The sequence below is a fragment of the Anabrus simplex genome, chromosome 1, assembly GCF_040414725.1.
Source record: "Anabrus simplex isolate iqAnaSimp1 chromosome 1, ASM4041472v1, whole genome shotgun sequence".
Taxonomy (NCBI): Eukaryota; Metazoa; Arthropoda; class Insecta; order Orthoptera; family Tettigoniidae; genus Anabrus; species Anabrus simplex.
In genome coordinates this window covers 1,546,910,560-1,546,932,971 of record NC_090265.1, presented here as the reverse complement: position 1 = coordinate 1,546,932,971, position 22,412 = coordinate 1,546,910,560, and the positions used below count along the sequence as shown (strand labels likewise).

General features: G+C 37.7%; 1 protein-coding gene across 1 annotated transcript in view; it reads left to right on the top strand.

Moving 5' to 3' along the window:
- LOC136862145 (cAMP and cAMP-inhibited cGMP 3',5'-cyclic phosphodiesterase 10A-like) overlaps positions 1-22,412 on the top strand; it is a 422,768-nt gene that overhangs the window by 20,902 nt on the left and 379,454 nt on the right. The window contains exon 2 of the mRNA XM_068226202.1: positions 17,251-17,346. Within this exon, the coding sequence (XP_068082303.1) occupies positions 17,251-17,346 (96 nt within the window). The remainder of the gene's footprint in view (positions 1-17,250; positions 17,347-22,412) is intronic.

The window sequence follows — 22,412 nt, the reverse complement described above, 5'->3', positions numbered from 1 at the left end:
TCTCTACTAAATTTACTATTATATAGGACTCATTTGACCATCTCTCAAAAATTACCCCCACTTGAATGGAGTTCATTTTCAAGGTACACTGACCTTAAACTATCTTACATATTATATAAGAAACAGAAAACCCTAAACCATAAATTACTTTGTCTACAAGAAAACAAATGTAAAACCCCGGACCAAAATACAAACAACAAAGAGTCCGCTTCCCATTTGATTAACATTCCCACTACAATCAAACTATCTAATACAGCCTTCTCTAACCAAGAATTAAATCTATTAGATAAAGGTATCAAACATAATTGGCCTAATCACAAAATGCAGAAGACATCATCACTACCATCTCTGAAACCGAAACTAATATTGATAAACAAATCCCGATTGATAAACAAAATGACGTACGTTATGAAGTAAAAAAGAAACTCCCAACTTTGATTAACGAGATAACGTCTAATAATAACCACAACGTCTCGAAACAAAATCTAAACCTGAAATCCAAAATCCATAATAACAACGTAGTAATTACAAAAGCAGATAAGGGCAATACCATAGTAATAATGAAATAACAAGATTACATTAATAAACCTGAAACCTTTTTTCAGGCAATACCTACACCTTAATTAACAAAGATTCAACAAACAAAATACAGCGTAAATTAAAGAACCTTCTCAAAATTTCTAATTTCATTTTAAATGATCAAGATTATCAGAAATTAACTGTAATGAACCCAAAATTATCTACAGTCAGATCATTGCCCAAAATTCATAAAAAGGATGTCCCCATTCGGCCTATAATTAGTAGTGTAAATAGTCCTCCCTATAAAACTTCTCAATTCCTACACGAATTCCTGAAAAAACATTTCAAATTTCACAACTGCAACCCCATAAAGAACTCGATCGAACTTTGCAATTCCCTAAATAAATTCAGTCTGCAACCAAACCACGTTTTATGTTCTTTTGACATCACCAACATGTATTTTATATCCCTATCAATAATACTATTAACATAATTAAAAATCAATCTGTTGAAACATAGCACATTGAGTAAAATCGAAATTGATGAATGGTTAAAATTACTTAATTTCGTTTTAGACAATAACTACTTTACCTTTAATAAGAAAATTTATAAACAGGAAGGTCTAGCGATGAGAGACCCGTTATCTGGAATACTAGCCGATATATACATAGATAATCTCGAACATAGTAAGATTATTAATAACATAAATGGTCTCTATCTTTGGCATCGCTATGTTGACGATACCATAGCTATTATTGATAAACAAATCAACAACAGCGATAACATACTATCATTTCTCAACAACTTAGATAATAATATTAAATTCGCTAAGGAAGGTGATTTCAATAACTCTCTGAACTTCTTAGACATCAAAATCACACGAGTATCGAACAAATTCGACTTCCAAATATACAGAAAACCCACCTTTTCTCCAGCAACCATAAAAAATGATTCTTGACATCCCAACTCACATAAAAAAGCCACTTAACAGAGTTTAATATATAAAGCATTAAAGATCCCTAAGTCCTCTATTAATTTAAAGAAAGAATTACTATTCATTAAGGAAATAGGTAAATTCAATGGATTTAACACGGATATGATTGATAAAATCATTAATAAAACCAAACTGAAACTAGCTACAAATTTAACTCCATTGAAACCCTTCAAACCAAAATACGCTAAATTCACGTTCACTAACCATAGTATTTATCCGATAACCAATTCATTAATGAAGCACGAAGTAAAATAAGCCTACAAAACACTAATCGTAATTTATTCTTTAATCACAACTCTATTAACATCACAGACAATAGTTACTCTGGATCAGGAATATACAGATTGAAATGCTCTACATGTAATTTTTCTTATGTTGGCCAAACTGGCCGCAGCTTCTCCACCAGATACGCCGAGCATTACAATGCTTACCGAGCTCGATAGCTGCAGTCGCTTAAGTGCGGCCAGTATCCAGTATTTGGGAGATAGTATGTTCGAACCCCACTGTCGGCAGCCCTAAAAATGGTTTTCCGTGGTTTCCAATTTTCACACCAGGCAAATGCTGGGGCTGTACCTTAGTTAAGGCCACGGCCGCTTCCTTCCAACTCCCAGCCTTTCCCTGTCCCATCGTCGCCATAAAATCTATCTGTGTCGGTGCGACGGAAAGCAACTAACAAAAAAGAAAAACATTACAATGCTCAAAGACATAATAAATTCTCCGCAATGGCCAACCACATGAGGGACACAGGGCACAAATTCACCACAATAGAACAAGACCTCCATATCCTCAAAAGAGTCGATAAAAGTAAACTTATGACAGAATATGAAAATTTATTCATTTTCCTCGACGAGCATTTTAATAAAGATAAGAACCTAAATGACACTATTGATAAAAAAAAGCCCCTTGTATGAACAGATTCTTATTATATTAAGAGAATCAACTACCCTCACCAACATATTCTTAAAAATCTTCAACCTCACATCATTTGGCGTTCCCACCTCCTCTACAGCTAATACAATCCCCTCCCTTCCCCTCACCGCTAGTACCTCTAATTCAAATGCAACCAATAAACCCATAGCGACACCCCACTGTAGCATCGCTCCCTCCAATGGCCTTACACAGATACAACACGCGCAGTAATACACTCTCCTCCTTCCCTCCCGCTAATACCAGCCCCCCTCCAAGTACTACAAACAAGCCAATAGTTACGTCACCGCAAACAGATCCCCCTTCAACTCAAACCTTTAGCTATAACACACGTAGTAAGAAGTCTACTGTTGCAAATACTTCTAACTCATAACGTTACAAGTTATCTTCGTCATCGTCAAATGGTAAGTGTACACGATTCTACTTCAATATGTTTAAAACATCTTTTCACACAATTAACTCTACGTTTCTTGCTTCCTTTTACAGATTCCACCATTATATGCCTTTTCAACTAGAATATCAACGAACTCACATTTTTGCAACATTTGAGCATTGCTGCAAATTTGAGATGGTCCATAGAGATCCAATTTAAAACTGTTCTTCAACTTCTATTCTACAACTTCATATCCTCAATGTGTTCTACAACTTCACCATATGCCTCTGACTTTCGTCTTTTATCTTCAAGATTATGATTAACTTCGGATCTCTCGACCAACCTTCGAATTTTATTCCCTCTTCTTTATTTTGAATATATACGATTTTTCGCCATCGTCCAATTGTAACCGCCAGACAGTCAACTTTATTTTTATAGCAATCTTACTACTTGTTGTATAACAGTCTGTTGTTTTTATTGTACTTATTATAGCAGCCTCCTAATGTTAATTTTGTTAATACTTCCACCATTATAACTCATCATATTGTATATTTTTAAACCATCATTGTTATTTTTAATGTTATTTTACTTCAAATCTCTTCAAGATTTTTAAAATTCATTTCATTATTACATGTTAATTAGACGGTTATTTTCAATCTAAGGTTAATTCAATGGCTGATGATGCCTTCATACAAGGCGAAACATGTACCACTATTAGTTAACAAATCTATGTAAATCATCCAAGACTAGACTTTGTAATGATTAGGTGGTCCATTTAATAAATAACTTACTGTTATTATTCCAATAAAATATCATCAATACGGACCAAAAATGATATTTATTACATGTAATAAGTGGTATGTTCCGAGCTGTCAGCGGAGAGATAGCGTGGAATGGCATTAGTAGACGAATAAGGTTGAGTGGCATTTATAAAAGTAGGAAATCACATTATGAAGATAAAGTTGGAATTCAAGAGGAGAAACGGGGGCAAATATTTATTTATAGGAAGGGGAGTTAGGGATTGGAATAACTCACCAACTTTCCAATTTCTTTGAAATCATTTAGGAAAAAGCTAGGAAAACAACAGATAGGGAAGCTGCCACCTGGGCGACTGCCCTAAATGCAGATCAGGATTGATTGATTGATTGATTGATTGATTGATTGATTGATTGATTGACTGATTGATTGATTGATTGAATCTCCTTTGGGAGATGAGAGGCGGGGGTAATTTATAAACTAGGTATGGCAGTCAATCTGCATATTGAAAATACTGATGAAAACTAAAGTCAGTCAGTATGGCCATTCTATCCGGTCGATTTCCTTCATTTAAAAAACTGAAAGGTATTCATGCACAGATTTGTCATCAGGCACTATAAATCACTTAACTTTCGCCTTCCTCAAAGTTTTTGATTTTTTCAATTTTTTGTCTCTTTGAAGCTATCATATCTTTGGTTCTAATTGAGGTACGGAGTTAGTTTTGACCTAAGAACACTCATTGGATCAAGATCGTTCATTTCAGCTCTTAACTATTCAAATTGGTTGTTCCTGAGGAAAGTAATGGGTGCACATTCAATGTGACATCACATTTCTTCAACATTTTTTCTCACTGAAGCAATCATATCTTTCGTTCTAATTGAGGTACGCAGTTCGTTTTGGTCTAAGAACACTCAGTGGATCAAGCGCTTTCTTTTGAGGTAATAACTACTTAAATTGGCAGATTCTGAGAAAAGTTATGGGTACATTTGTCTCCATGACGAAGAACTTTGAAGGATGTTGTAACAGTCCGGCGAGTAGTGTTGTTCCAAGGAACGTTTAATTCAATTTCTTTGTGTGATGTATTTTCAAGTGTTTTGTTGACATATTACATTCTATTACCACAGCAGATCATGTGCTTTATTTCATTAATTCGAAACTTTGCAAATACCGGTACATCCGCGAGGATAGTAAAGGGGCCCATAGACGTGCAATATTATTGCGCAAAATGGATTGTACAATATATTGTTAGCTGCCTATAGACGTACAATATTATTGCACAAAAATCGAGTTTGTGCAATAAATAGAATCGCGTGGAGATAATATTGATAGTTGTGCAATATATTGTGCAAAGCGGTCATAGGCGTACAATATGCGTTGCAATATATAGTCAGTCCATGCCAGTATTTTATTTGGTGATTATATTGAGTGACACTGATCTTTGCTGCGTTTTGATCGCCGTGGGCGTACCGGTAAGTGCCAAAAAGAAGCAGAAACGGAAAAGAAGCACAAGGGCCAAAAACAGTGGTTTCTAGACAGAGAAAAGTACACTCATGAAAATTTACTCAATGAACTGAGAAAATGGGAACCAAATGATTTCGAAACTTTCTGCTCATGAATGGTGAATTGTATGATGAACTCCTCGCTTTGCTCGTAACGTCCCACAGAGCCGGAAGGCCATGGTACACTTCGATAAACTCGAAAATAAACTTTTACTTCTCCTTTTTGCCTGCCATCACGATATCTTCTTCAACGCTTGTTGATACCAACTGGCGGGAGGACGGGATATTGCACAATATTGCCAACACACAGCACAGTATATTGCGATTTGCGCAATATATTTCAAACTTTTTTGATTTCGTACAATATATTGCACAACCCTTCAATATTAAATACACACTATCAATTTTATTGCACAAACCCCGATATTGCGCAATAATATTGCACGTCTATCGGCCCCTTAAGGAACAAACCAGGTGAGTTCGCCGTGCGTTTAGAGGCGTGCGGCTGTGAGCTTGCATCCGGGAGATAGTGGGTTCGAATCCCACTGGCGGCAGCCCTGAAGATAGTTTTCCGTGGTTTCCCATTTTTACACCAGGCAAATGCTGGCTGGGGCTGTACCTTAATTAAGGCCACGGCCACTTCCTTCTAACTCCTAGACCTTTCCTTTCTTCTCGTCGCCATGAGACCTCTCTGTGTCGGTGCGATGTAAAGCCACTAGCAAGATAAGTAACGAACAACATACTTTGTACACTGCGGGAGGAGCCAGCGGGAAACTGCTAATCTAAGTGAAACTACTGCGTGTGAAGCTAGGAAAGGTATCTACGTTCCCCTTAGTCTCGGGGTCATTCCTCAAATAAAATATAAGTTTCTCTTGTTCTTAATTAAGTGTAACTTTCTTTTCAGTCTGCAGACTTTCATATTTTCTTTCCCTTATGGGAAATAGTTGAAATAAAAGAGAGCGTGAGTGGTTAGCTTCCTAAACTTTCCTCTAAATTAATGTCGGGTGTCTAAATTTTCCCACCATCTAAATTTAATACTTGTCTTTCAGCTTAAAACGTTTCTCTTACTTAGTACCCTGTTAGCATGGGCTTAGCCCTTGTGTCATCAGGCCTTGTGCCCACTTAGGTCTTAATACTTTAAAATAATTTTGAAGTGCTTGTGTCTCTACCTACCTTTCAGCTTTTTACTTTTGGCATTGTAAATATAACCTTCTTTCTATTTTTATGGCTGTGTAGTGTGGGCTTTATATCTCTGAAAATGTATATTCTTTTTGAGGGTAGCATAGGTAATTAGGTGTTTAGGAGTAAATTTTTACAGCAGTGTATTTACTGTTTCAAGTGTGGTCCTAACTGATGTGATCATGTGTGAGAATGTGTGAAAATTCATAGCCCACAAAGGGCACCTCGTAAAATAATGTAAATTGAACTCCAGGTTTCGAAACCCAGTATCTTGTAAAACTTACTGGAAGTGAAGGCTTACTTCTCTAAATATGTATATTTCCAAACATGTTAAGTTTAACCCACCTTTGTGAAATTCTGAAGACCTGCAGGTCAAAGGTTTTGACTGTACCACTTAAAATGTGAGTTCTATTGAACTAGTATTGAAAAACTTATGAGCTTACGGGATTGTAAGAGGAAGATTTCTGAGTTTACCTGCTCCTGATGTTGTATAGTTTTCTGAATTAACAGAAGTAATTTCTTGAGCTTCTCAGCTCCTTGGTAAAGAGTTTAAGGTATCTCTATGATTGAATGTGTGTTCAAAACACTTTAATACTAGAAAATAAAAAAAACAACTTTGATTTTTGTTACCAATACTTAAATTTTGGTTAGTCCTTTGTCCAGCCATTCACCCCTCATGCTTCTTTCCCTTCCTGGTCTGCAGAAATAATTTTTACAATGATGATGGTTATTGCAAAACAAAATAGCTGAAAATGTACCGCCTTGAGAATACAAAACCAATTTTCCTGCTCCCTGGACAAGTATGCTAAACATTTCTAGTTTAATTTTATTTGTTTTACTATGTCCTACTTACTACATTTGTGGTTTTAAGAGATGATGAAGTGCCAAAAATTCATCCTGGTGAAGTTCTTCGATGCGGTTATAGATCTACCAACACAATGCTGATGTGTTTAAGTATCTTCTGAGTATCTGGGCTCAGAATGCTGCTGCTCCTACCACATGAGTCACTCAGCTCAGCAAAAATCTATTTTTATCTATGTTTCAACTCATAGTCTAACAGGACTACTGATGTTACAAATGGTAGACAGACTCCTGCAGTCTGTAATACCAATTAGTCATCAATTAGTCATCAATTAGTAACCAATGATCTGCATTTAGGTGGCCTGGTGCCCAGGTGCCCAGGTGGCAGATTCATAATCAGTTGTCCACTTATTCTTTTAAATAATTTCGAAGAAGTTGGAAAATTATCAAACATCTCTCATGGTAAATTATTCCAATCCATAACTCTTCTTCTTCCTATAAATTAACATTTGCCCCAATTCATTTTCCTGAATTTCTTTATCTTCATCGCACACATCCGCCTTGTGTTGGTAGATCTACATCTTAACCAGAGCCCCTTTTGCCACTGCTTTACAGAGTTCCTGAAGGGCCTACGGTCCCAGGGCCCTCGAAGTCCCCACTGTACTTCAGCCCTACAGGCAGTCCCCTACTTCAGCTGTCCAGTCTCCATAGACAAGGGGATGGAATTAATTTATTCACAAAAATTCTTTAATTCCAATAACCTACACTGGTCGAATGCCCTCTAACACTTCTTTCCTCTGTTGCAGTTTATTCTGTTCTTGAATGTCTGTAACAGATGTTGGAAAAGGATCAGACTGTTCCTCGGGTAAACTGTTCCACTCATTCATGCCCTCCCCAATTAATGAAAATTTACCCCAATCATTTCTGATAAAATCCCATCTAATTTTATACATGTGATCAGCCCTGCCGATATAATTACTTTCCAACTGAAGCCTCTCATGGATTTCCCCCATGCTTCCTCTCCTGTGTAGGCTGTAAATAATTCTGTAAGTCTAGTTTTCTCCCTTCTCTTACTTAAAGCTTCCCACCCAAGTTTCTCTAACATTTCTGATACAATATGTTTTCTCCTGAAATTCCCTCCTGAAATATGGGAATGTCTGGAAAGAAGGAACGTGCCAGTTTATCTTACCAACAAGGTAAACATGTACAACCACTGCCAGAGCTGTATCCATATAGGAGATGGTTATTCTGACTGGTTCACTACAAATAAAAGAGTGCAACAGGGCAGCTCTTTGTCACCTCTCCTGTTCATTATGGTGATGAATGAAGTAATGAAGAGTGTGAAGAATTAATCTAATGAGGACTTTAATGCATTAATCTTCACAGACGATGTGGTGATTTGGGGATAACAGGAGAAGAAGTTCTACAGAAATTAAACACTTGGAATGAGCAGTTTATGCATTTGGCCTAAAAATCAGCCACACAAAAACAATAGTGATGCCACTCACCAGGCAAGCCCTATGGGTTAACATCCAACTGGATGGCAAGAAACTAGGAAACATTTACCATTTTCAATATCTTGGTAGTATTGTAACTAGTGATGAAAAGTCCTCTGCTGAAATCACTAACAGAGTTTAAAAACGAGCATAATTTTATCACCAAGATACATCTTTTCTGTGGGATAACCAAATAACTTTAAGTACACAGAGAACAATAACTACATATGCCCTTGAAACCTGTATGATCAACAGTAGAGATAGTAGCGGACTTCAAGTTGCAGAAATGAAGTTCTTGAGGTCAATGTTACACAAAAAAAGAAGAGATAAGATCCGGAATGAAGTGATCCATCATAATACACAAGTAAAGCAGTCACCAAGCGAAAATGAAAGAACATCAAGATTCAAATTGTATGGCCATGTAAAAAGGATGGATCAAATGAGAACAGCAAAAAAAAAAAAAAAATGGCTAGAAAAGGAACTGGAAGGCAAAAGACCTAGAGGCTTACCAAGGAAACAGTGGATCAGTCAAGTAAAGCAGGACCTGGAAGGAAGAGGAGTGGAATGGCACCATGCTGAGAAGGAATAAATGTACCTGGATAGACAAAGATGGAGAGTGCTCTTGTGCCACACCTGGGCGACCGGAGACGGTTAAAAGATGATGATGATGACGACGATAGTATGACATTTTCCGCAAAAAGCCTTATCTGTGATTCCATTTGTTTACTCATATTATTTACATGTACGGTACATACGAAAACAAAGGTCCAATATAACTGCCTTGCAGGAACCCATCTTAATCATTAAGGATTAGATAATGTTTCTTCTACTCTAATTTTCAGAGCTCTGTTTTCCAGAAATGTAGCCACCCATTCATCACTCTTTCGTCTAGATCACTAGCCCTCATTTTTTTCGGTTGTCTCCCATGATCTATCAAATTCCTTGGATAGGTCATTCGTGATACAGTCTATTTGATCTCCTGAATCTAAAATATCTGCTATGTCTTGATGGTATCCTACAAGTTGAGCCTCAATGGCATAATATTTTTGAAACCCTAACTGCTTTCTAACAAATTGGTTAGTATTTCTGCAAATGTGCATAATATAAGCAGGCAAAATGCTTCCCCAGAGCTTACATGCAACATGACAGACTGACTGACCTGTAATTATTTGCTTTATGTTTATTACCCTTTCCTTTGTACATTATAGCTAGTATAGCAACTCTCCATCATTTGGTACAGCTCCTTCATACAAATAGTAATCATATAAATATTTCAGATATGGTACTATATCCCAGCCGGCCTGTAGTGTATGGGTAGCGTGTCTGCCTCTTACCCAGATGCCCGGGTTCGATTCCTGGCCAGGTCAGGAATTTTTACCCGAGGGCTGGTTCGAGGTCCATTCAGCCTATGTGATTAGAATTGAGGAGCTATCTGATGGTGAGGTAGCGGCCCCGGTCTAGAAAGCTAAGAATAACGGCCGAGAGGATTTGTCATGCTGACCTCACGACAGGCCTTCGGGCTGTGCAGCGGTCTCTTGGTAGGCTAAGGCCCTTCAGGGCTGTAGTGCCATGGGGTTAGGTTAGGTTTTTACTCTATCCCAGTTTGGATTTAGGAAAGGTCATTCCAGTGACGCTCCACTTGTAGGATTCCAGCAAGATATAGCTGATATTTCAGATTCAGGTCAAATGGACTGTATCCCTAATGGCCTATGCAAGGCTTTTGATAGAGTAGATCATGGGAGATTACTGATGAAGTGAGGGCTATTGTACTAGACAAAAGAGTGGGTGGCTAAATTTCTAGAAAATAAAACTCAGAGAATTAGAGTATGGTAAGTGAAGTGTTATCTGATCCTGTAATGATTAAGAGGGGGTCCTGGAGGGGCAGTATTATTGGACTTATATATATAAACTAGCAAAATACCCATGCTTCGCTGTGGCTTTGAACAGAAAGTTATTATTCAAAGTTTTACATTTTGGAGAGTGCATGGTCAGCTGAGCCTGTAAAATACACCCTCAGTTCGTTCGTCAAATGGTTTTGGGGGAATGATTACTTATTTTCTGATCTAAGAGTCATCTGAATCCCGTAGAAAAGAACTGGAATGTTTTAAACCCTATCTTATTTAACATCTGGAACATAAAAGCGACCAACCTGTGAAATTTTGATTTTGTACGTCAAATAGTAATGGAGGGATGAATGCTTTTTAGGGGGTGAATCTATATGTATAAAATAAGGGTTTTGTCTTTACATTGCTCAGAATTTAAAAAGGATGGTGTTTCTGTATCGGCCGTGTCCATAGTAGCAAGGAAATGCACTTTTTATTTTCCATAATTTCTGTCTGTCTCTCTGTATGTATGAGAAAACGGCTGAAGAGAATTTAATGAAAATCGGTAGGTAGTGTCCGGGAATAAGTCGCTACTATCTAGGCCATAAATAATTATATTCACACTGAGAGAAATGGTAGTTTAGGTGAAGGCTTAAAATTTAATTCAGAAATATTTATGTTGTTAGTGGTCTTATATTAATGAAAATCAGTATTTAAAGTCGTGAAATACATCACTACAATCTAGGCCATAAATAATATTATTCACGTGAAAGAAATGGTAGTTTAGGGGAAGGCCTAAATTTAAATTCTCAAATTTTTATGATATTAGTGTTCCTATTTTAATGAAAATTGATATACAAAGTTGGGAAATAAGTCGCTATAATCTAGGCCATAAATAATTTTATTCATGCTGTGTGGAATGGTAGTTTAGGAGGAGGCCTAAAATTTAATTCTCAAATATTTGTGGTAACAGTGGTCCTGTCGACAAATACTATATTACTAAAGTTATATAGTAAAATTTCCAATCATTTATGTCTTATACATTTTTTAGCGTACCGGCTGTGATAACCGAAATATTCATGAATTTGGATTTTTGTTGCTAAGTCCATATCAGCGCCAAGTCACAAGAAAATGGGTAAACAGAATTTAATGAAAATCGTCATGTAAAGTCGGGGAATAATGAACTACAGTCTACGCTATAAATAATTTCGTAAGATGCCCTAATATCATACAGTTGAAAGAAAACTAAATGTGAAGACCTACAATACAGAAAGAAATACGAATTTCCATGTCTGTAACCTACAGTTTTGAGGTATAAGTTTCTCCAGAAAAAGAATTCAATTTCTTTCACACTCCCCACTTAAGTGAATTTTCCAAAAACAGACGTGAAAGTTGGTATTTTGAATTTCCTTTCAAAATAAAGAAACATTTATTTTTTGTTTTCGGAAAGTCCATTTAAGGTGGGAGTTGGTGGAATGAAATGAAGAAGAAGAAGTTGAATTACACTGACTGACAGAGCAAATGCAACACCAAGAAGGAGTGGTCAGAACTTTATGCCAATTGCAGGGTAGACTTACGTCACTGAGGTATGCTCATGAAGTGAAATGCGCCGCTGTGCTGCGCACGTAGCGAACGATAAATGGGACACGGCGTTGGTGAATGGCCCACTTCGTACCGTGATTTCTCAGCCGACAGTCATTGTAGAACGTGTTGTCGTGTGCCACAGGACACGTGTATAGCTAAGAATGCCAGGCCGCCGTCAACGGAGGCATTTCCAGCAGACAGACGACTTTACGAGGGGTATGGTGATCGGGCTGAGAAGGGCAGGTTGGTCGCTTCGTCAAATCGCAGCCAATACCCATAGGGATGTGTCCACGGTGCAGCGCCTGTGGCGAAGATGGTTGGCGCAGGGACATGTGGCACGTGCGAGGGGTCCAGGCGCAGCCCGAGTGACGTCAGCACGCGAGGATCGGCGCATCCGCCGCCAAGCGGTGGCAGCCCCGCATGCCACGTCAACCGCCATTCTTCAGCATGTGCAAGACACCCTGGCTGTTCCAATATCGACCAGAACAATTTCCCGTCGATTGGTTGAAGGAGGCCTGCGCTCCCGGCGTCCGCTCAGAAGACTACCATTGACTCCACAGCATAGACGTGCACGCCTGGCATGGTGCCGGGCTAGAGCGACTTGGATGAGGGAATGGCGGAACGTCGTGTTCTCCGATGAGTCACGCTTCTGTTCTGTCAGGGATAGTCACCGCAGACGAGTGTGGCGTCGGCGTGGAGAAAGGTCAAATGCGGCAGTAACTGTGGAGCGCCCTACCGCTAGACAACGCGGCATCATGGTTTGGGGCGCTATTGCGTATGATTCCACGTCACCTCTAGTGCGTATTCAAGGCACGTTAAATGCCCACCGCTACGTACAGCATGTGCTGCGGCCGGTGGCACTCCCGTACCTTCAGGGGCTGCCAAATGCTCTGTTTCAGCAGGATAATGCCCGCCCATACACTGCTCGCTTCTCCCAACAGGCTCTACGAGGTGTACAGATGCTTCCGTGGCCAGCGTACTCTCCGGATCTCTCACCAATCGAACACGTGTGGGATCTCATTGGACGCCGTTTGCAAACTCTGCCCCAGCCTCGTACGGACGACCAACTGTGGCAAATGGTTGACAGAGAATGGAGAACCATCCCTCAGGACACCATCCGCACTCTTATTGACTCTGTACCTCGACGTGTTTCTGCGTGCATCGCCGCTCGCGGTGGTCCTACATCCTACTGAGTCGAGGCCGTGCGCATTGTGTAACCTGCATATCGGTTTGAAATAAACATCAATTATTCTTCCGTGCCGTCTCTGTTTTTTCCCCAACTTTCATCCCTTTCGAACCACTCCGTCTTGGTGTTGCATTTGCTCTGTTAGTCAGTGTATTTTTATGGGTAGCCTATACATTTATCTCAAAAACTGATGGTGTTGGGAATCTCCTTTAAAAATAGTGAAACACATATTTTTTTGTTTTCGGAAAATTTGGAATTTTCTTTCAAAGTAAAGAAACATGTAATCTTTTGTCTTTGGGAAATCCACTTAAGGGAGTGAATTAATTGAAAAATTACTCGAGTTCTTTGTTTGAGGATACTTATATCTCAAAAACTAAAGATGTTACAGACGTGAAAATTAGTATTTGGAATCTCCTTTAAAAATAAAGAAACAAACATTTTTTGTTTTTTTTTTGTTTTGGAAAATCAACATAAGGGGTGTGGGGTTGGAAATAAGTAAATAAGGAGTTGAAATATGTTTATGAGGATACTTTATCTTAAAAAAAACTGAAGCTGTTACAGACGAGGGAAGAAGAGGAACTAGAATCCAAAGAACTGGAAGAGAAACATAGCAAAATGGGCGCAAAACAGTGGCAAGAGTTATATTTCGGTCGTAACTGGAAAGGAAGTGAAGAAGGTATTCCGAAAGGTGAATAAATGCTGCAGAAAAAGGTACTACGTACGTCCTAGTATTTCTTACTTTGTATTTAGAATCTTTTGTTAAAAGTAAGCCATACTAACTGTTAGGTTGTCCGGCCCCGCGGTGTAGCGGGCAACGCATCCACCTGTCACCCGGAGTGAGGGGTTTTTAATTGTAATGAATATCCCTGGCCTGGGGACTGGGTGTTTGTGACGTCCTCAATTTTCCTTTCCTCACATACAATATTCCACACCACCGCCATTCCAATTACACCCAGGTTCATACAATATGGTGCCAGTAGGGGCAAAGGATCCACATGGATCGATGCCCCGAACAAATTTCATAAAAAATAAATTAAAAAACTGTTAGGCTTTTATTTCTTTTATTGATTAATCATTACATTTTCTGGTGCTTTGAGACTGTAAATCATGAAGAACAAAAGGAATGTCATAAATCATTTTGGGTCACTGGTGATAAAGTGCTGCAAGATACGATCTTACTGGAGTATATGAGGAAGAAAGAAAAAAGTTTCAGAAACAAGATCGGACAAACAAGCGGAATAACCTATGGAGGTCAAAGTCAAGAATGATGACTAGGCAGTCTGTAGGCAGTTTCTACTCTCCGTACGTCATATATCAGAAATGAGACTAAGGGCTGTACAAAACACACTGAAAACAGGTGAGTGTATTCTGCAATTTATATACTCTGTTTTGTGATAATTAGAAATGCAAAGTGAGGAATCGAAGTGCTTTATCATTACAGGTGGAGTTCTGGAGGAATGTAGGGGCACACACAACAATCGTCCAACCATAATAATCAGGAATGTGTGTGGGAACTTGTTGAAGAGCACTGGATGCAGATTCCCCACAAGCAAGCTCATTACAGTCGAGCGAAAACAATCCGAAAATACCGTGAGAACCATATTTGAATGTAGCGAAACTGTATACTGCTTCCAAACAATATTTTAATGAAAATGTGGCAAAACCACTAAAAATGAGTTACAATACATACCGTAAGTATTTCAGAGCAAACAGTGAGTTTTCATATCAGCAGCCAAGGACTGATAAGTGTGACTATTGTGCAGAATGAAAGGTTAAACTGAAAGCAAATCCTGACAGTGCATGTAAATCAGAATATGTACATGTTTCATAAAAAGAGATTTGAGGCTTATAATGGATTAAAATCAGATGTACTGGCCAAGGTGAGAAATGAGAATGCAGGATAGTGCATGTAAATCAGAATACATGTTTCATAAAAAGAGAGTTGAGGCTTATAATGGATTAAAATCAGATGTACTGGCCAAAGCATGAAATGAGAAAGCAGTTGAACATATACTCATACTGGAATTTGACTATGCCCAAAATATTCCGCTACCTCGTCTAACTGTAACTGCTCAGTTCTGTAAGAGGCTGTAGTGGCTTTATATATTGAATGTGCGTTGCCACAATGATGGAAGTAGTAACTTCTTTTGTTTTCTTGAGTCAGAATCGAAGAAAGATCCAAATTCATTCTGTTCTTTTCCTTATCAGGTTATTAGTCAAAATCTTGAAAGAAGGCCTCACATAAAAAAGGTTGTATTGCTGTCCGATTCCTGCGGAGGCCAAAACAAAAACAGTGTCATGGTAATGTTCTGTGCACAGCTAACTAGGGTATTTAATGTAGAGGCAGAGCGCCTCTTTCTAGTAAGAGGTCATTCTTTTAGTCAGTGTGACCGTAATTTTGGAAAGTGTGGTATGATTCTCAAGCAGGTTGAACTTACAGAAACTGTTGAGGAGTACATCAGCATAATGAAAGAATGTAGAAGGAATCAAGAGCCATTTCACGCAGCTATATCAGCTAATTTAATAAAAGACTGGGCATCAGCACTCAAACCTTTGTTTCTAATTGTTCTTGTAGTGAAGGGTTACAAATTTTCAGTTCAGAAACATGTAAAACTTCACTGCAAGAATGGTATTGTTTCAGCGTCCTTGTTTCCAGCCATTTACTTACATAAATAAGAAGGCTGAATTTCTTAATTATAGTGATCTAAAATTTACAAATGTAATAAATCCAGGTGTTAAGACACAGAAAAGAGCTGATGTACTGTCTTTGATGAAGTACTTGAAACTTGAAAATGTTAAGTGGTACGAAAACACCATATCTGTAACCTAGGATCCTGAAAATTCTGAAATCAAAGCCGATATCAATCTGATTTCAATACTGAATAATTCAGACTTGGGTACAAAGTTCAAAATAGTTTCAATTTCAGAAGCTTAAACAAAGCCAAGAGCATCAAAGCACACACAATTAGCTGTGTGCTATTCTTAATATTTTAATTTGATATTGTGAAAGAGAATTGAAAACATTACCTGTGTTCAAGGTTTATTGAAAGTTTTGTGTCAGACTGTACCAGTTTATGTGATAAATATATTTATAGAAATTCAGTAGTGAGTCATTAATTTAATTTGCCTTTCTGACCTATTTCCTTCACATAGCAGATCCTAATTTTCTTCATATTTAAGTGAAACTATATATTTATACATTTTTCCCGTATTTTATGCAATAACAGCGTAGGCCTATATTTTAAAAGTTAAAGTTATTATAAAGTCCCAGAAAATCACAATATTTTATCAGATTCTCTAGGAATGTTGCATCTTACATTTGAAAAGCAATTGAAAGAAAATTTAACCTTATTTACTGATTTATTCTTCAGGTACAATAAGTTGAAACTTTACATGCTGGTTTCTTAAAATAGCATAAATCTACTTACACTGTTATTGCACCCAAGTCCTCAATTTATGTTTCCAGTGTATGGGACCCACACCAGTACTACTTGATAAGAGAACAGGAAAAATCCAAAGGAAAGCAGTTTTGGGTGATTTCCATAAAGGAATAGTGTTACAAAAATGTTGCAAACTTTGGGTTTGGAAAACTTGGGAGTAAGAAGACTACATGCTCAAATATGTAGGATGTTTCAAGCTGTCAGTGGAGAGATGGCATGGAATGATATTAGTGGATTAATAAGCTTGTACAGAGATTTTAAAAGTAGGAAATATTATAATATGAAGTTGGAATTCAATAGGAGAAATTGGAGCAAATATTTATTTATAGGATTAGTAGTTAGGGATTGGAATAAATAATCAAAAGAAATGTTCGAGAAATTCCCAAGTTCTTTCAAAATGTTTAAGAGAAAGCTAGGTAAACAACATTGATAGAGAATCTGGCACCTGGGTAACAGCCCTAAAAGCAGATCATTGATTGATTGATTGATTGATTGATTGATTGATTGATTGATTGATTGATTGATTGATTGATTGATTGATTGACAAATTCTTTACTAGCTTAGATATTATGAAAATAGGACAGTACAATATTTTTTACACCTGTTCAGTGCCATTTCCACATGTGTGCTTTTCAATGTTTTGTTTTGAATACAGCTTTTATTCTTTTTTCAGGTGTTCTTTTATACACAGTTATTTCCGCTCAGGGAGAAATAGTACAATGTCCAAAAGGTCGTCCAAATGAACGTCATAAGGTGAACTGGAAAATTGGTAAGGATGGAAGGAATAACACTATTTTCTCCTGTTAAATTGATATGATGATGATGATGTTTGTTGTTTAAAAAGGCATAACAGCTAGGTTATTGGCCCCCAATGGTACGAGGTGCAATGAAATGAAACGATAATTAAAATTTGAAAATATATCCACTGACTGAAATGATAAAATGGATGCAGAAATTTTCTCACGGCACTGGAGTGTGTATCGTAGAGATAGGATAGGAAGGGTGGGAGGGGGAGTGTTCATTCTGGTGAAAGAAGAATTTGTAAGCTACGAAAAAGTTAAAGATGAGACACATGAAATTCTAGGTGTAAGGCTCATTTCTAAAGATAATAGGCAACTTGATATATTTGGAGTGTACAGATCGGGAAAGGGTAGCACTGACGCGGATTCGGAATTATTTGATAGGATAGTCAGCTATGTGGGAAACGACATGGAAATAAATGTGATTGTAGCGGGAGATCTGGATTTGCCAGATGTCAATTGGGAAGGAAATGCGAACGACAGGAAGCATGACCAACAAATGGCAAATAAGTTAATATGGGAAGGACAGCTGATTCAGAAAGTGATGGAACCAACCAGAGGGAAAAGTATCCTGGATGTCGTGCTGATAAAACCAGATGAGCTCTATAGGGAAACTGAAGTAATAGATGGTATTAGTGATCATGAAGCTGTTTTTGTGGTAGTTAAAAATAAATGTGATAGAAAGGAAGGTCTTAAAAGTAGGACTGTTAGGCAGTACCATGTGCCTGAAAAAGCAGGCATGAGGCAGTTTCTAAAAAGTAATTATGATCGGTGGAAAACGGTAAATAAAAATGTAAACAGGCTCTGGGATGGGTTTAAAGAAATTGTTGAGGAATGCGAAAATAGGTTTGTACCATTAAGGGTGGTAACGAATGGTAAAGACCCACCTTATTATAATAGAGAAATAAAGAGACTAAGAAGGAGGTGCAGACTGGAAAGAAATAGAGTTAGAAATGGCTGTGGAAGTAAGGAGAAATTGAAGGAATTTACTAGAAAATTGAATCTAGCAAAGAAGGCAGCTAAGGATAACATGATGGCAAGAATAATTGGCAGTCATACGAATTTTAGTGAAAAATGGAAGGGTATGTATAGGTATTTTAAGGCAGAAACAGGTTCCAAGAAGGACATTCCAGGAATAATTAATGAACAAGGGGAGTGTGTATGTGAGGATCTTCAAAAGGCAGAAATATTCAGTCAGCAGTATGTAAAGATTGTTGGTTACAAGGAAAATCTCGAGATAGAGGAGGAGACTAAGGCCAAAGAAGTAATAAAATTTACATATGATAACAATGACATTTACAATAAGATACAAAAGTTGAAAACTAGAAAAGCGGCTGGAATTGATCAGATTTCTGGGGATATACTAAAGACAATGGGTTGGGATATAGTACCATATCTGAAGTACTTATTTGATTATTGTTTGGTCGGAGGAGCTATACCAGATGAATGGAGAGTTGCTATAGTAGCCCCTGTGTATAAAGGAAATGGTGATAGACATAAAGCTGAAAATTACAGGCCAGTAAGTTTGACATGCATTGTATGTAAGCTTTGGGAAGGCATTCTTTCTGATTATATTAGACATGTTTGCGAAATTAATAACTGGTTCGATAGAAGGCAATTCGGTTTTAGGAAAGGTTATTCCACTGAAGCTCAACTTGTAGGATTCCAGCAAGATATAGCAGATATCTTGGATTCTGGAGGTCAAATGGACTGTATCGCAATTGACCTGTCTAAAGCATTTGATAGGGTGGATCATGGGAGACTACTGGCAAAAATGAGTGCAATTGGACTAGACAAAAGAGTGACTGAATGGGTTGCTATATTTCTAGAAAATAGATCTCAGAGAATTAGGGTACGTGAAGCTTTATCTGACCCTGTAATAATTAAGAGGGGAATTCCTCAAGGCAGTATTATCGGACCTTTATGTTTTCTTATATATATAAATGATATGAGTAAAGGAGTGGAATCGGAGGTAAGGCTTTTTGCGGATGATGTTATTCTCTATAGAGTGATAAATAAGTTACAAGATTGTGAGCAACTGCAGCGTGACCTCGAAAATGTTGTGAGATGGACAGCAGGCAATGGTATGATGATAAACGGAGTTAAAAGTCAGGTTATGAGCTTCACAAATAGGAAAAGTCCTCTCAGTTTTAATTACTGCGTTGATGGGGTGAAAGTTCCTTTTGGGGATCATTGTAAGTATCTAGGTGTTAATATAAGGAAAGATCTTCATTGGGGTAATCACATAAATGGGATTGTAAATAAAGGGTACAGATCTCCGCACATGGTTATGTGGGTGTTTAGGGGTTGTAGTAAGGATGTAAAGGAGAGGGCATATAAGTCTCTGGTAAGACCCCAACTAGAGTATGGTTCCAGTGTATGGGATCCTCACCAGGATTACCTGATTCAAGAACTGGAAAAAATCCAAAGAAAAGCAGCTCGATTTGTTCTGGGTGATTTCCGACAAAAGAGTAGCATTACAAAAATGTTGCAATGTTTGGGTTGGGAAGAATTGAGAGAAAGAAGAAGAGCTGCTCGACTAAGTGGTATGTTCCGAGCTGTTAGCGGAGAGTTGGCGTGGAATGACATTAGTAGACAAATAAGTTTGAATGGCGTTTATAAAAGTAGGAAAGATCACAATATGAAGATAAAGTTGGAATTCAAGAGGACAAACTGGGCAAATATTCATTTATAGGAAGGGGAGTTAGGGATTGGAATAACTTACCAAGGGAGATGTTCAATAAATTTCCAATTTCTTTGAAATCATTTAAGAAAAGGCTAGGAAAGCAACAGATAGGGAATCTGCCACCTGGGCGACTGCCCTAAATGCAGATCAGTATTGATTGATTGATTGATTGATTGATTGATTGATTGATTGATTGATTGACTAGAATCTTCTTCTTCTTCTTCCCCTCCTCCTCCTTTGTCGTTTAGTCCTACTGAGGACCATGGGGCTCTTATCTGCTCTTTCAAAAATTGTTGCTTTCTTCTTCTTCCAATACTCCTTCATTTGCTGAATATGAGCCAGCTTTCTCTCCTCTGTCCACTGACTAGAATATAAAACAAATGGCCATGAATCCAAAACAATTAGTGGATCCAGTCCTCAATTCCATCTTTTCTGAGATGATGCTTATTATAAAAAGGGATCAAAAATCCAGGTCACCGTCCCCTTATAATAGTACAATCATTGGTAAAGCAGAACTATGGTGTTCCTCCTATAGTAGCACTGACCCGCCAGCCATGTAATTCACCACAGAACTGGCGGACAGCAACAAATACACTGGCTTGTACCACCTATAAGGCAATTAGAAGAAGGACAAGAAAATTTAAAAAAATGAATATCAACAACAAAGGTTAAAGCAGGAAGCAAAACAGGTACTTACCAATCAAAAGGCCCCAACCAACCCAGAGGACATGGAGAAAATATACCCCTTTTCAGCGTTGAATTGTTTAAGACCATGAAAGAAAACTCAGCTTTCAAAGGACAGGGTTTTAATTCATGAAAAGAAAGAGTAACACATAATTAATCAAAATGGATAAGGTAAAAATACAATGAAACTACAACTCGATTTGAATGACACACAATAAGAATAATACACCAATTTAGAGACAGGAAACCTGGTAAGTAATGTTTACAGTAGGGCACAGAATGAATACCACATGAGATCAAAGAATAAAACAAGGAATGACCCAGTTAACAGCGCTTACCAGAAAGGAATATCAAGATGCAAATTTCAGAAGATAGTCAGGGCAAAAATTTGCGCACCTGAAAATTTACAAGGCAGGTGTGACTAGTTATAGATCACCCACCAAACAGATTTTTCACAACTAGGTGACAGAAATAATTTGAAGGAGGGCACCAGAGCAATCGGAAACAGAGAAACCTGTGCCACCAGTAGTTGGAAACGGAAAGCAGTAAAGACGTTAAGTCCATGCCCAAGGCAAAAAGACAACCACCTCCAATGCCGATCGACAAAGCTCAACAATAGCCAACAGCCACTCCCAATAAAAGACATAACAAATAGAATCTATCACTGAATACTGGTTAATAACTAGCCAACCCACACATACTATGAAAATAACTTAAAAACACTACACGGTTCGTGCAATGTACAACTAACAGTACCACAACCAGAACAGGCAGCAATTACACCACCAAAATAGAGTTGGATCACAAGAAATAGACTATAGGATACTTGAAATAATTAGAGATAAATATAAGATAGAACACCTTAACAATTTTCACTTCAATGAATAACAATGAAACAGAGCAAAATTACATAAAATTTTCCAAAATTACTACAAGGCAAAGGTTACTACAATATAACAGCCCATATTTCAATTTATGATCAACTTAATAATCTTTAGTGATGAGGATTTAATAATTTTAGGAGGGACTGAACTGGCATGCAACCATACCAATAGAGCAATGAGTATTCATGGTTAAATAAATGGGTACTTACAGCATAAGTGAAAGGACACACACTCGCCACAAATGACTACCTCTTTAAAAAAAATCAGTGGTTGCAGTAGGTATAAGGTAGTAAGCTACTACACTGTAATATCAAGTTTCACATAATATAAATGCTGAAAATTCGGTCCAGAAAATCTTAATACATGGTAATTAATTCGCACACTACTAAACAACAATATTCGAACAGAAAAGGATCTTAAGTTCGGGAAACAGTACCCAAAACCCCCAAACATTTACTAAATTAAATCCATACCCAACCAGAATAATTACATAACAATCTAAAGATAATTAAATAAATTTTGCTCATTGGAATGTAGTCATCCACAGATCCAAACTACAGACCATATGCATTGTCAAGAATCCCTTAAGGAAGAAGAAGGAACACACGTTAATCTGATTTTAACTGGGAAAGATGAACTCGCCTAATCCTCTTAGCGATGGGGTCACTCAGCAACACCGATACTGGAGACAAAAACTGTAATAATGTACAGGGACCTTGATACCTAGGAGCAAGCTTAGCAGAAAATTTGTTAATGGCCTTACTAATGGCCTGACAAAAAC